General features: G+C 36.9%; 1 protein-coding gene across 1 annotated transcript; it reads right to left on the reverse strand.

Annotated features, from left to right (window-relative positions):
• Window positions 1-616: 616 nt before the first annotated feature.
• Window positions 617-2,009, reverse strand: LOC137934821 (E3 ubiquitin-protein ligase ATL4-like). Its single transcript, XM_068779355.1, has one exon. The coding sequence runs from the start codon at window positions 1,760-1,762 to the stop codon at window positions 845-847; it is 918 nt and encodes a 305-aa protein (XP_068635456.1). The 5' UTR covers window positions 1,763-2,009; the 3' UTR covers window positions 617-844.
• Window positions 2,010-16,083: the final 14,074 nt, after the last annotated feature.

Below are 16,083 nucleotides of genomic sequence, written 5' to 3' on the forward strand. Positions count from 1 at the left end.
TCACCAAACGTTTATTTATCCTGTTTCCTATATTTATCTCCTAAATATATATTTTTTCTTTCATTTGGGCAACCAAACAAAACATTGATGTGATATTTCATGGCAACTCTTAAAGTCTACATAAATAGCACTCAGTAGTTGCCATCAACCATCAGATAAGGATTGTAACCACTAACGGTGACTTCCAAAAGCTGGGTTTGTTCGTTCATGGAAGCTGGGAAATCAAACGCCGAATGGAGTCCTTTTCTTTACGTCCCCATTTCCCCAATTGAGATTCGACCTGCCTTCTCGAAACTTTTTGCTAGGGTAGTTACCCCCACAATAAATGCCACCAATTAATCCGTGCAGTCACAGGTCACAAGACTTTAAAAGAATCCAAATGCATTAAATGGAATTACTGTGGGAAACATCCAAAATATATCCTCTTCACAGACCAGACTTCTCTTTCACCTTCCATTACTCCCTCCGTAGGGCTCCCCCACCCTCTCATTTAATCCCCACCCACGCCTACGGCTTGTTGAATTCTCTGCAGCTGCAGGCTGCAATTGAAAAACACCGAGAGAAAATCCAAATTGAAAGTTTTTTCTTTCACTTTTTACATGAAAAAATGGCTGATTATTATTATTCATTTTCATGTTTTTGTTCAATGACGTAAATACCCTTTCCTCTTTCCTCTCTTTTATAATGGCAATTAAACTCCTTTACAAGACACGGAAGCGCAAAACAGTTGGGTATTTCAGGAACTTTATTTGTATTTTACCGATGTGCCCTTCCCGGTTTGCCCTTTATGTCAAGGGTATATTCGTCATTAGGGGATGGTGAATGAGAACTGGGAATTTACTGGTTACACCCCGGAGAGCCAGCGGAGGAAATTCGAAAAACCGTCCGCTTCGCCGACCGCATTTCCCTCCAAATCCCAGCTCTCCGTCCGGCGATTGCTGATGTTTCCGATGCCGGAGAAACGGAGCGAAAGCGTCCGGGAAGAGAACGAGGATGACGCAGACGAAGCCAGACGGTCGACGTACTCCTTTAGCCATCCCCTTCCGCCGGCCGCTTCCGCCACTTCTTCTCCAGGAGGCAGCGGCACTGCTGTCTGTTCGACTGAATCCTTTGCACTTCCGCGGCCAATGGATCCCGATGGAGGCGTCACAACCACCACCTCCGCCTCGTCTTCCACCACGTAATCGAACGAACCGACCGAGTAAGACCGTCGGCGCGAGCCGGTGAACGACTCTCGGCGACTGATGCTCCCTATCTCGAGACGAAAGCTCCCGAGCGACTCCGACTTCTCCGATTTCTCTGACGGCAAGGCGACGTCGATGGTGGAGCGACAGAGCGGACACGTCCTGTTCGAGGCGAGCCAGGTGTCGATGCAGGTAGCGTGAAAGGCGTGACAGCAGGCCGGGAGGAGGCGGAGTCGATCGTGCGGCTCGAAGTGCGTGAGGCACACTGCGCAGTCCTTGTGAGAGCCGGCGTCAGTGGAGGCGGAGACGGAGTTGAAGGGAAAAGCCGGAAGGGAATCGATGAAGGTCTGCTGATCCGGCGAGACGCGGCGGTTAAAAAGAGGGTTAGAATGCTGTGGAGGAGAGACGCTGCGACCGGTGCCAGACGGACGGAAATGGCGGTCCAGGTAGCGGAGGAGCAGGTGGATGGCGAGGGAAAGCATGAAGACAATAGTGACAATCAACGCTATGATCACGATACTCGGATTCAAGCCCCGAGATGGGTTCGCAACTGCCGGAAAAGAAGGCGGAGATGGCATCGAGATTTTACTAGCAGAAAAACAGTATTCTTCTTCTCCCTCGCCTCTCTCTGCCGGCTGCTGAGGTTCTTAATACACTACAGTCCTACGGAGGAAGAATAGTAAATGCTGTAGCAGAGCAGCAGTTGAGTGGATGATGATGGCACTGGACTGAATCACTTTTTTCCGTATCGCCGGCCGTCCTCCGGCGGCCACTTTCCGCCCCAGTTCTCGTTATCTCAACTCAATTCAGGGTGCTCTCCTTCCACTTACCCTTTCCCACAAGTTCATGCGAGCGACTTTCGACTTATTAATCGACCTCTTAACTCACCCACATCCCCGGTGACGTGTCCACCACGTGAACGCGAAGATCCTCCCTCACCGTACTCGCATTTTCTTTGGTTATCAAATCTCGTGGGACCATTCTATTTCCTCCTTCTCGCTCTGAGTGGGCCCTGCGTATAAACTGTTTAGATAGCGGATCACGACGTAATGATCGCAGTAAAGACATATGGGTCCTGTGAAGGGATGGACCCCGCAGCCTTAGCTGCGAGTACTCGAGTAAGAGACACATTTAACCTTTTACTAAATTTTACTTGCTCCGTTTTGCAGGCCTGTTACTTTGAACGGCTGATAACCGCCACGTGGCGAGTGATCGTTGACTGGATTTGACCTTCGTACCAGACGGTCCCACTGAACCAAACCAACTTGGGTTTCAGTAAGGTAAGCTCCTTGGACCAATTTTGGTTAAACCAACCCAATTCATCTACCACCTCGTGTTCCGTGCTCTCCTTTTAATACCAGAGGCAAAAAATTAGAGAGAGATTACAACATCAGCTTCCGGACTCAAAACCGAACCACTTCAGCTCAATCTTTTCGAAATCAATTCATTCTGCTTTTGTGATCTCTTCTGTTCAGAGATGGGAAACGGGAGATGTGTGAGCAGAGGAATCAAGCCTTTGCGTTGTTTGTACTCCAGCCATGGAGGAGCTTTTAGGGGTCATTAATTCATTAAACCTCGATATATCTGCACATTAAACCAAGAATATGGAAAAGATAATGACTTCTGGTGCTGCGCGTGTTTCTGTGGGGCCATGAATGTAGCCCAACTTTGCCTGTTTTTTGTGTTAGTTTCTGTTTTTCTGTTGCCGCAGGCTTCTTTGTTGCTACAGGGATGATGGGGAGAGTCATGATTAGGCGATTAAAAAGAGTTTTGTGCATCTGGGTTTTGTAAACTTATGATAAGATAATCGAATTCTTATGTGTGGGAGCTGTACTTATGAAGCAATCTGTGCAGGCAACAGTTTGTGAAGTATCTCTGAATTTGAGCTGGTTCAGAATCGTCTGGATTTGGGTTCCCGAGGTTGAGCTCAGATAATGAAAGTGTTATTCTTACTACACTAAAATACTTTTATTGTCTGACCAAAACACATGAATCAGAGTGGCGCAGCGGAAGCGTGGTGGGCCCATAACCCACGGGTCCCAGGATCGAAACCTAGCTCTGATAATTAGAGGAGAGAGTTTCTTCCAAAACCCACAATTTTATTTTTTGCTCCAGTCGTTGGGTGAAAGTTTCTCAAGAATAGCTTCATCTTTGATCGGATGTTCATCTACCGTGATTGGAAAGCTATTGCCGAGAACGACGAGTGAACGATCGTGAAAACGTGAGGAGCCTGAAAACTCTATTATCATGCGTTCTCTACGTTCTCATGTCTGCTAGTTAGATGTTTGGTCTCTGTACCAGATGAGAAAAGAGCTATCAGGGTTGTTCCAACCAGAATGGGCATTTTCTCTACGGAAGATTACCTCATACCAGCCTTTCTATAGTTTGCATAGGCGATAAGACAGCCATTACTACCCTCTTACGTTCTTTTCTGAACGCAACAAACATTACTCCTTGTGCCTGTAACTTGACTATTATGAGACAAAAGGCCATTTTGCTTCTCATGGTTTTCTCCATTTTTTCCTACACATTTATCCGGAAAAGCCTAAAATGTTTGCCGGAGGGTTCAGTGATTAACTACTCTGTAGCAAAATGTTGGGGAATTCATTCCACCCTTTAACAACTATATAAAAGAGGAACTATTCTTCTTTGAGAAATGAGGTCTTTTGATTTAGCTGTGCACAGGACATAAAAATTAACAGTCGATGGAAGAAGCAAACCTAAATGCTATTTAAAAACCCCTGCGGATTCTCATTATAGGCCTTTAATTAGCCAATGAAGCTGCCATAGCCAAGAGTATATAGCCTACCCTATGCACAATAAATAGACACCAATATAAGAGGAAGAAATGGAAGCTTGGAAAAGCCAGACCAAACGAGAAATGAATGTAGGAACATGGAGTAGCAAGACACTGCGTTGCAGAAGATAGAAAATGTTACAAATTAGTATTTCTTACAAAGACTTTTTTAATGCTAACTTAGGTGACATAGAACCGAGCCAATTCATGCACAATTCGAGCTCGGCTTGGTTCGGTTCGATTCATCCAATCCGAAATTAGGGTTGCACTCATTTAATTAAATGAGTCGAACTCAATCGAGCCTTGGTTCGGTTCATGAGCTCGTGAACCAGCTCAGTAACATAAAGGTTTGTGCTTTGGGGAATCTTCAGGCTTTTGGAAATCGAGATTCGAGAGAGTTCAAAACTTCAGGACAAGAAAATCAGTAGGCAGCAAGTGCAAACTCCCTCTTCTCTCGTCTTCCCTAACTAATTAGAATGAGAGAGTTGGAAAACTCATTTGGACTTTGCCCTATTTTGAAGGGGATGTCCTATTTCATGTTCTTCATCGCCAAAAGTCTTCCTATTTCTACTCTACTCATCAACCTCTACAATCACCAAATTCCGCCGAAATTTGGTGATGTCAATGGAACAAAATAGATGTAAATAGTAATCTTTCTTCATCTTTTATTTATAGTTTTGTAATATTTAGGTTGTATAGAGAAATTCCTCTCGTAAAAGGATCAGTTTTGTGAAATATCATTTTCTTCTTTCTTTCTTTAATTTTTTCTTTACCTTGCTCCTTGGTGTTTAATGGAGGAACTTAAATTGAGGTGTATGAATCCCCGTTTTATTGCACCCCTACTGAAGTGGTATTATATTTTGAGAATGATTTGATTGGTTAACAAGTTTCAAGTTTCATTGTGCTGATTTGTTCAGTTCTCTTGCTTACATTCTTTTCCTCTTCCTTTCTATTTGCTTCTCTTATATGATTCTGTTACAGTTTCAAATAAGTTGGGATCGAACAACAATTAAGATATTTCTTATATTTATTGCATGTTTTTTGTTTTCTATTCTTCACTATAATCTTTGCTACTTATTGGATGCATGTGGAGATTTATTTTTATCTTTGTAAATTGTAATAGATATAACCTAGGGTAACAACAGTAATAAAAAAATGTATGCATGTTAAGAAAAAAAAATTCTAACTATAGAGAAGTTCACTGTCAATGTTAGCTATATTGTGTAATTTCAACCTACTAAGTTCTTTATTCTTCAAATCAGCTTCATTAGCCTCTTTCCAGTCAGCTACATTTTCAAGCCTTTCAATGACAAGTTATCCTTTTAGATTGTTCAATCCTTTTAGTTCTACTATTTTCTTCCCAACACTGAACTGAGGCATTACTCTTAAATTTGCAAGTTTCCCTATCTGAGTAGGTCAACAAGTCAAGCACTCACAATAGATTATATTGAAGTATCTTGGGTTAATGAGGTTGGCTATGTTATTAGGTGACTTCTTCAACATGTAATAATATTCTAGGTATAATGCTTGGAGATATGAAAGATTTCCAACTGAATCTAGCAATTCTTCAATTCTCTTGGATGAAAAATCAAGGTACATAACAATTTGGAAGTACTAATGAAATCAGGTAGTTGATTTATATTAATGTCAGCCAACGTCAATACACCCAAAAATTTGAATTCTATGGCAAATCTAAATCAATCTCACAAGAAGGGTGTGTCTTCCCTAAAAACAAATCTTGCATCTAGAACTAGCAAGGTGTGCAATCTCTGAATATTCCGAAAATGACGACTAAGCATTGCTAAGAACTTCCCAACTTAGGAAAGTGATCAGCCTTTGAATTTGCTTCTTGTGGAATATGAGACCGCTCAATCTGTAAAGATTGAGATAAGTCTTCAATTTGAATGGGTTGTTGATTAAATTTCCACACATACTTGTTGTTACCATTGCCCCAAGAGATTATTGTTGTGGAATCACCTTCTATTATTACTGGTTTCAAGAAATGATTTTGATAAACCTTCTATAATTATAGGTAACAACTCTATCATGATTAAAGTGGTGTTTAGTTATTTCTAATCTCATTGGTCTTTGCCAAGATCCTTTTTTTCATGGAGGATGTGTAGGGGTGATAGTGAAGAGAGAAAAATTTACAACACCACTTCAATTAGTGGGTGTCTTACTCTATTTGTGTTGTCTCTGACATTCATTTTGTAATTGTTCTTTGAATTAAGAACTCCATATGTTCGCATGTAAGACATTTTATTGTCAAATATGTAAATATGTCAAAAAAAATACCCACTAATAATTTGTTCATCTTTCTTTTTTTCGGATTTGTCTTTGTTGTTTCGATTGCTATTTTGTTTTTTTTTTAGAATTAACTAATATGAATGTCAACATCCTCTGCCCATTTCATATTTGTAGCTAACACATGGTTCTAGTGTGGCCATAGATAATGACTTAACTCCACTAGAGTCTTATCCCCCTCAAACTACCAATTCAAAGAAATCTTACTTCTAGATGTTGCAAAAAACAAAAACAAAGGCTCAATGTGTTTATTGTAAAACCAATTTGAGTAATATTAGTAGTGCAGTGATCTTACATATGAGTCAATATTTGAAACGTTATCCTAGTAGAAAAATGACAATATGAAAGGAAAAAAACATAAACTTTCAACTAATGGGATCAAATGTTGATCATAGTTCATTTGGCCTTCTTTTTATAGATTTTAGAGGCAAATATGATCAAGCTAAAATGAGATTGCTTATTGCTCATTGGATTCTTATGCATGAGTATTTGTTCATGACAGTGGAAGATGAAGGATTAATTTTGTGTTGGATGATGGGCCCAAGCCCACACGACCAAGGAAAGCCCACATATCCAATAGTATTGGAAGATGGGCCCAAGCCCACACGACCAAGGAAGGCGCACATATTCAAGAATGTTGGAAGATGGGCCCAAGCCCATAAGATGTGGGACCCACCATGATCACGTGAGGTGGCATGAGGAGTCCTACACAATAAGAAGTCTAATAGAGCCAAAATTATTATGGAAACAAGTCTCACAAAAGAGTTTCAGTTTAAAGGTGTTTTAGTTATGTTAGTCTTCTATTTATATTAAGTTATTTAATTATGCCGAGACTTATCTTTAAGTATTAGAGTTTGGGTGTAATTGGGACAAAGGTAATTTAATTATAATTGGACTCTACTATCTTCCTCTATTATAAATAGAGGTTCATGTACTAAGATTACATAAGTCCATGAAGTTTTTTTTTCTTTTCCATAAATTCAACATGGTATCAGAGCAGGTTCTGTTAGTTGACTCGGTCAACCCATAGAGATAATGTGATCCTTTTCTAATCTATTATCTCCAGCGGTTTAGGTTCGTATTTATTTATTTTTTCTATTTTCAATCCCTACACCCATTGTTTGCTTTGCGTTTTCACCTCTATACTGAGATTTTCATATTGCATATTATATATTGATGGAAATATATTCAAATTTACTTTCCAAAGAAAAATGATTTTTTTGTAATTGGAGTTATCTACAAAGAGAAATCGATATTTGAAGCAGCAAAGGTCAGATTGCGAAAGAGGTTGGAGCAGTAACATAAAGTTTCAACTTCTGAGCTATTTAATGCTATCAAGAACGAGACTTTATATGGAGAATTATAGATCCAAAGAAATAAATGTAAGTCTATTTTCTTACCTATTCAACCAATTCTCGATTTGAGTTTTTTATATGGAGATATTAATCATGGAAGAGTCAATGGTCATACTGGCAAAAGGAGAATCAGTACTTAGTTCAGCCATATTATAGAGACTGAAATATATCAGATTATATATCTCAATAGAAGTATATTTTATGAAGATAAATTATACTTGGATGAAAGGTATTTAAGTCTATTATTATAAGGAGAAAATTTCATATCAATTTGATTTATATTTAAAGATATATTCGCATTGGAAGAATCAAAGGTCATGTTAGTATCCTGTTACATTGAAAAATCCAAATTTAAGTCAAATTATTTCATTTGTCCTTATTATTCTTAAGGACTTTCATTATTTACCTGTTGTCTACTGCTATTGTGTCTCTTTGGTTGAGATATTATTATGGAAGAAGGACTTTTTAGTTGCTGATTTTTATCAGCATTAGCTATTCTATGTTATTTGGTTCAAACTGGGATCACTGTCATTACCTCCCAGCTTGAGGGGGAGAAGTAGAAGAAGAAATACAAGAAAGATGTATTTTATTCCATATGTTGTGGAAATTTTAATGTGACAAAAATATTCAAGAAAAAGGGGAGCACAAAAGATGAAACTTTTGCATCTAAGAAGAAATTTTTGTAGTAAAGAAAATTGAAGAGCAAGAATCCTGACTCGCAATAATAATTATAGTAATTATTGGAGATACCTGACTCAGTTCGACTCTATTCTATTTCCTCAGTTGGATTATTATTTTGAAGTATTTGCAATATATTCCTTAGTCAACATATTATATGGTGCAGATACTCGCGTCGGATTATTTCATGGGTCCTTTTACAAGGAGTTTCATTATTTGGTATGTGTTATTGGGCCCAGACCCATTTTTAGTTGCGGCTATTGTGTCTCTTTGGATAAGATATTATTATTGAAGAAGTAGTGACCTCAGTATCTTATCTTCCTCTTTACCCATTGCCCATTGGTTATTTGGTAGCCTTTCTTCTACCATCCTTTATTTGACTCTCACATACCTTTGGGCCAACCTTTTGAGTGTTGCTTCGATTGGGAGTTTTAAGTTCATTTATACATACAAATGGGTGTTTTAAGTCCATTGAGACTTTTTTATATACCATGGGTTTTTTTATCATCGTCTTGTGAATGACAGGCATTACCCACTTATCACCCAATTCTACGTGTGAGAGTCGGTGCCTAGGTTGGGACACCGTGATGGAGGAACTTATTACTAAATATATGTTACCCCCCTTAATTGGCATTTATCACTCCTGCCACTTGAGAGTCGTTGTCCTGTGGAGGGACACAGTGATGGAGGAGTTTTATTACACTTCTAAGCATTGCGTATAGACCCACTACCTGCGAAAGATAGGAGTGTGCCCTACATCTTCAATGGGTTATGACTGGAGTATGGAGCAATGTCATATGACTTGGAGTGATTTTACTCTCACTTATCTTATGCCAGTTGAGCCTCATGGAAGAGATCACCATCTTGAGGGTGGGTGTTGGAAGATATGGAGGACTGTCATTTTATACGACAAGATCTTATACATCATTTGTAACAAGTTGAGAGTTCATGGCCCCCAGCTTGATGGGGGAGTGTTGGAAGATGGGCCACGCCCACACAACCAAGGAAAGCCCACATATCCAAGAGTATTGGAAGATGGGCCCAAGCCCACACGACCAAGGAAGGCTCACATATTCAAGAGTGTTGGAAGATGGACCCAAACCCATAAGATGTGGGACCCACCATGATCACGTGAGGTGGCATGAAGAGTCCTATACAATAAGAAGTCTAACAGATCTAAAATTATTATGGAAGCAGGTCTCATAGAAGAGTTGCAGTTTAAAGGTGTTTTAATCATGTTAGTCTTCTATTTATATTGGGCTATTTAATTATGTTAGGACTTATCTTTAAGTGTTAGAGTTTGGGTGTAATTAGGACAAAGGTAGTTTAATTGTAATTGGACTCTACTACCTTTCTCTTTTTCATAAATTCAACATTTTGTAATGAAGATGACAAATATGAATTATGGAAAAATATCTTGTAAGACCAATAAGAATGAGTGTATGAATGTGTATGCATTAGAGAAAGAAAATTGAAAACTTTACTGAAAGAGATTAACAAGATTAGTCTTACCACAAATCTTTAGAAGTCTCAAAATAAAAAAATATAACGCATGGTTATTATTGAGTATTTCATTGATAGTAATTGAAAGTTGCAAAAATTAATCTTGAGTTTTGGGGATGTTCCTCCTTCTCATCGTGTGTTGACACAACATATGCTATTTACAAGTGTTTGAAAGATTGGAAAATTGAAAATAAAGCATTTACTAGTTAATAATGTTGTATATTATGATGTTTGTTTGAGAGTTTTAAAAGATGATTTTTCAAGAAATATGAAATAGCTTTGTGATGGAAAGTTTTTTCATGTTCATCGTTACACTCATATTCTAAATTTATTAGTCCAAGATGGTCTTGGTGAAATTAAGAATATAATTGAGAATGACCATGAGAATGTCAAATTCATTAATTAATTTTAGAGAAAACTTCGTACTTTTTCTTAAATTGTGCAACAATTACAGCTAGGTACAAAAATGTTGGTCATTGATTGTCCAACTTGTTGGAACTCTACTTATGATATCTTGTCTTATGTATTAAAATTTAAATATGCATTTCATAAATTTCAAGATAAAGAACCAACTTATGATCGTTTGCCAAGTCTTGATGAATGGAAAAAGGGTTTGAAATAATATATGAAATTTTAGAAATTTTTAATGCAATTACTAATATCAGTTTTGGGAGTGACTACTGCAATTCTAATTTGTACCTTAGTGAGGTATTTAGGATGAAAAAAAGCTTTGAATTTTCATTATGTGAAAGAAATTGTTTTCATTAGAACAATAGTTAGTAAAAATTAAAGAGAAATTTGAGAAATATTGGGGTAGATGTAATTTGTTGATGGTTGTAGCTTCGGTTTTGGATCCAATGGTCAAATTAAGATTGATTGAAATATGTTTTATAGAGATATATTTAGAGGTGGAAGCTAGAATGAATATAAATTTATTTTGACAGACCTTATTTGAGATTTATGATGAATATGTAGCCATGTGTAATAGGAAATTAGTAATGAAAAAATCGTTTTGAGTATTAGTTCTTTAGGTGTTTCTACAAGTTGTAAGTTGCATTCTTCATCAAGTTCAGATTGGTCAACGTTAATGACTTATGTGAAACAAGTGGAAGTAGTAAATTCACCATAGTTGAAATTAGATAATTAATTTGAAGAATGTGTATTTATTTGTGAGAAAAAATTACAATATAATTTTGATGTTTTAGAATGATAGAAAGTAAATAATTTGAAATTTTGGGTATTATCTAATATAACAGTAAAAATTATTGCAATTCTTATATCTACAGTAGCCTACCTTTAGTGCTAGCGGTAGAGTTATAGACCCATATTATTCTTCCTTGGCACCAAATACAATTCAAATTTTTATTTGTGACGGTAATTGAATTCTGGTCCTTCATGGAGTCAAGAAAAATCAAAAGGTGAACTAATATTGGATAATGATTCTTTATGATATTTTTCTTGTGAATATTTTAGTTTTATTTATGAAATTTTTGTTTAATGATTGCAACCTAAAAAGAAACATGTGGAGATAATACTACCAATTACATGATTTTTCATCTTTTTCTAATCTTGGTAATTTCAATATTTTCCATTACTTGCAGTAATTAGTAGTGGAATACTATACTTTTATTTTATCACACAATAATAAGTTTTATTCTTTTGTTTTTGTCATAGATGGAGATTTTGCTCGTGTTTAAGGGAACAAAGTCTTAACATATTATTTTTAGCACGAAGGGAAAGAGCCAAAGTTTTTTTTTTTTTTTTTTTTTTTAGGAATGCAATTTCATTCTTAAAACCGATTAAATTTTTTGATTGTGAACAAAAAAAAATTACAAAATTTGAGTTTAATCTTTTATTCATAATTTTTGTCTAAGTGATCCAAATTTATACTTGATTTACAGTTTTTGTTTGGGTAATCATAAATTTGATATTGTTGTTCATTCACAATTTTATACAGAGTTCATGCATAACTTTATGCAGAGTTTATGTACAAGTTATTCGACATGTATTTTAAGCAAAATTTTAAATGGAGGTTGGAGCTCTAACTCGGTTAAAATTCTTGAGCTCAAGCTGAGTCTAATTTTAGGTTCAAGGTTGAGCTTGAGTTTGAACTCAAGGCAGTGCTTGAGTTCAAGCTCAAGTTCGAAGTATTCAAATCAAGTAAGTTCGAATTTGACTTGACTTGATACCACCCCTAATGGTATCATTTTTCTCCAAAAAGTATAAAAAATGGTCTTTATACCAAAAAATAAAGGATTACATTTTCTCATGTTCATGTTTACTTTTCAAACACTAAATGCTTTCAAATAAGTTATACTTTGATTAAAAGTTTTAGCAATATCAATTCATTCCACAAGAATAACCTATATTCTAGAACTTTTGATAGTTGTTGCATTCTTCGTTTGGGATTATGAAGAAACTCTTTCTTGAGACCAGTTTGGAAGAAACACTTTCATAGGAAGACTCTGTCTACCTGAATAGTTGGAGTCTATAATTGCACAAAGAAAGCGCAATTTTGCCTGAATGGAATGCTTCAATCCCTGGTCTGTTTCTATATAGGAATCCCTAAGTTTGTTCATGATCGCTAACAACATCTATAAGAAGATTACGTTTATTGACATATTTTGGAAAACCAAAGGATTTTTTAAGGTAACAAAAATTTGTTCAAACTTTGAATTCCATGACTTTTTTTGCTTGCTCGATGTATTCTTTAACTTGCAAAACAACAGTATATAACATTATACACATGCTTTCTTAGAAAAAATTTACACATGAATTTATTTGTATCATGCATGTAATGATAGCAATGTAATAAAAATAATAAATTTTATCAGAGGTTTTTGTTTTTTGTCTAAAAGGCAAGGTATTGGTTTCAAATTTAACAAGTTCAGGATACTATCAATAGTAAAAAAGAATAAATTACGACCTTGAATCTTTTGTTTTTTATTGACTATCTTGCATATCTTAAGGCCAATAAGACCATTACATGGAAAGATGATTACTAGTAGGGGTGGCATCGAAGCCAAACGGGCTTGCAAACTATTCGAGTTGGACAAAAAAAGCTTGGCTCACTTTAGTTTTTACTTGAGTTCGATTTGAACTCAAACTTGAAATAAAGCTCATTAATTATAACAAGTCAAGCTCGAGAATTTTCAAACCCGACTTGTTAGCTCATGAGCCGACTCGTTAGCCTAGATTTTTTTATGAAAATACAATTTACTCTAATTGCTCTCGGTAATTCCCTCTTTAGTTGGTTGATATTTTCTCTTATTTACCTCAAACCTCAAAGATGATCGATTGTTCAATCCCTTTGGGTCCCTCAACATCTAATTTTATTGTTTGACAATGAAAATAAACTCTATTGAATGAGGTGTTCGCTCTCTTTTTAGGTCTATTCAACTTGTTATTATACATTAGTATGTTCAATTGCAAAGTCTTGGACTCCTTTGTGATAACTTGCAATTCAATGGTACTAAGTTCATCGTAATATTTTATTTATTTTTAGTTTTTTACTTTTGTAGTTTTAAATATAGGTTGGAGCTCAAACCTGACTCAAGCTTGAGTTCAAACTCAGTTAAAATTTTTGGGCTCAAACTTGATTCCAATTTTAGGCTTGAGGCTGGGCTCAAGTTCAAAGAATTCCGATCAAGCCAAGCTCAAACTCATGCAGGTTCGAGCTTGCTCCCTTATGCCACCCTATTTACTAAGATTAAACAAACCTATTGAGATCATACAGTAGTGCTTTGCATCCTCTAAACTACGAGTAGCAATTGATGCCAGAGGCATCACAAATTGCAACGATGCTTTTCCATGCACAGGTATAGGACATATGCCACCAATCTAACAATTTGCCTTGGTTGAGTCTAGAATTCAGATTAGCATCAAAATCTGTAGGCCACATTTCCAAAAGCATCAGGAGATAAGCAAAATCAGTTCTCATAATTCAAAAACTTACCTTCCTATTCGGTGTAGGAAGAGATCTGAACCATTAGTTGAAGATACTAACAGGATCGTTGAGGCTATTAACAATATGGCATCAACCTTTTTGCAAATCTTTAGTCCCGAAGAACCACCATGGTTCGAAGCTATGGAGGCATTACCTAACTTGCCCAGAGAAGTCAAATTTGCTACCATAGAGTTGCTCGACACCAAAACTAAGAAGGATATGTTTATGAAGATGCAACAGGAAGATCAGTATGACTGGTTGATGGCTAAATTCAATGCAATGTAATACACTTATACAGATGTTGACAATTTTAACCTATATTTACGAGACACATTTGATTTTGTATGAATGACTTTGATTATTGAGTATTTCTGGTAAATAGTGAATGTGTATTATTGAATGTGTTTGAACCATGTTTTCATTATTGAATGTCTAGTATTGCAGGTACCCATGGATAATCTACCAGATAGAGAGAAAATATGTATTTGTATTGCAGCTTACATAGTTGTACTTGTCCTTGTCAATTCATACTTCAATGATTGTAATAGGCAAGTACAACGTTCTTATCATATGGGTGGTCCACGATATTTAAAGAAAACATTAGAAATATCGCCTATTAAATTTCGAAAAGTATATAGGATGAATCAAACTATTTTTCTCAAGTTGGCTGGAATCTTAAAAAGTAGAGGACTTTTATTTGATACAAGGACAATATCTGTGGAAGAACAGCTTGCATATTTTTGTATCATTGTTGGTCAACAACAATCTTAAAGTGTCACCTCAGAGATATTTGAAAGATCAAATTGGACAATTAGTAAGTATTTTAACAAGGTGTTAAATACTATAATCAAACTACAATCTGATTACATCAAGCGACCTTTAAGACGTACTCATTCAAAGATCTTGAATAGTGATATCTATTATCCATATTTTAAGATAAATATAAAATCATTTGATGAATAATTTTCAGTTGCTATAAAAATATATATTTGTATTAATGATTTTTTTAATAGGATTGTATTGGTGCCATCGATAGTACTCATATTAAAGTACATACTCCATTTGATCAACAAGCAAGATTCTGGAATAGGAAGGGTTTCCTCTCACAAAACGTAATGGCAGCATGTATATTTGACTTGCAATTCACATATATACTTGTTGGTGACAGCGGCTAGCCAATACAACCCAACAGACTGATCTGTTAGGTGCGGAAAGCTACCGCCTACAAGAGTGGATGGAACCACTCTAACACCCACCCTGCCCATTCTTGACCGCCTCTCATGGGATTCGAACGCGGGACGTGGCGTGCCCAGCTCTGATACCATGACAACGGCTAGCCAATACAACCCAACAGATCGATCTGTTAGGTGCGGAAAGCTACCTCCTACAAGAGTAGACAGAACCACTCTGACACCCACCCCGCCCATTCTTGACCGCCTCTCACGGGATTCAAATGCGGGACGTGGCGTGCCCAGCTCTGATACCATGACAACGGCTAGCCAATACACCCAAAAGACCGGTGTTTTAGGTGCGGAAAGCTACCACCTACAAGAGTGGATGGAACCACTCTGACACCCACCCCACCCATTCTTGACCGCTTCTCACTTGATTCGAACGCAAGACATGGTGTGCCTGCTCTAATAGCATGACAGCGGCTAGCCAATACAACCCAACAGACCGATCTGTTAGGTGCGAAAAACTACCACCTACAAGAGTGAATGGAACCACTATGACACCCACCCCACCCCACCCATTCTTGATTGCCTCTCACTGGATTCAAACGCGGGCCCAACTCTGATACCATGACAACGGCTAGCTAATACAACCCAACAGACCGATCTATTAGGTGCGGAAAGCTACCGCCTACCAGAGTGGACGGAGCCACTCTGACAACTGGATGAGAGGGATCAACAACTGATTCATGTGTATTGAAGTCAGCATTAACCAGACGAGATAAACTTTATGTTCCTGAAGGTAAATATCGCTTCTCTGTATATAGTCTATTTAAATTTATAATTTTTTATTAGATTATAATAGATATATATTTTATTGTACGCAAATATTATTTGGTAGATGCTGGATATGCAAATCTTCTAGGGTTCTTAGCTCCCTACGGACGAAAGAGAATTATTTAACCAAAGACACTCATATTTACAGAACACTATCGAGCATACTTTTGGGGATTTAAAAGCTCGTTTCAAGATATTAAAAGATGCTCCTTCTTTTGATTTTTATGTCCAGATAAAAGTTGTGTATTGCATAATTATATACGCATAGAAGATTACATGGATTTATTTGAAGATGAAGAAGATGATT

The sequence above is a fragment of the Aristolochia californica genome, unplaced genomic scaffold, assembly GCF_029961685.1.
Source record: "Aristolochia californica isolate CCGP_79_NKW_82.1479 unplaced genomic scaffold, dmAriCali1.0.hap1 SCAF_6, whole genome shotgun sequence".
NCBI lineage: Eukaryota > Viridiplantae > Streptophyta > Magnoliopsida > Piperales > Aristolochiaceae > Aristolochia > Aristolochia californica.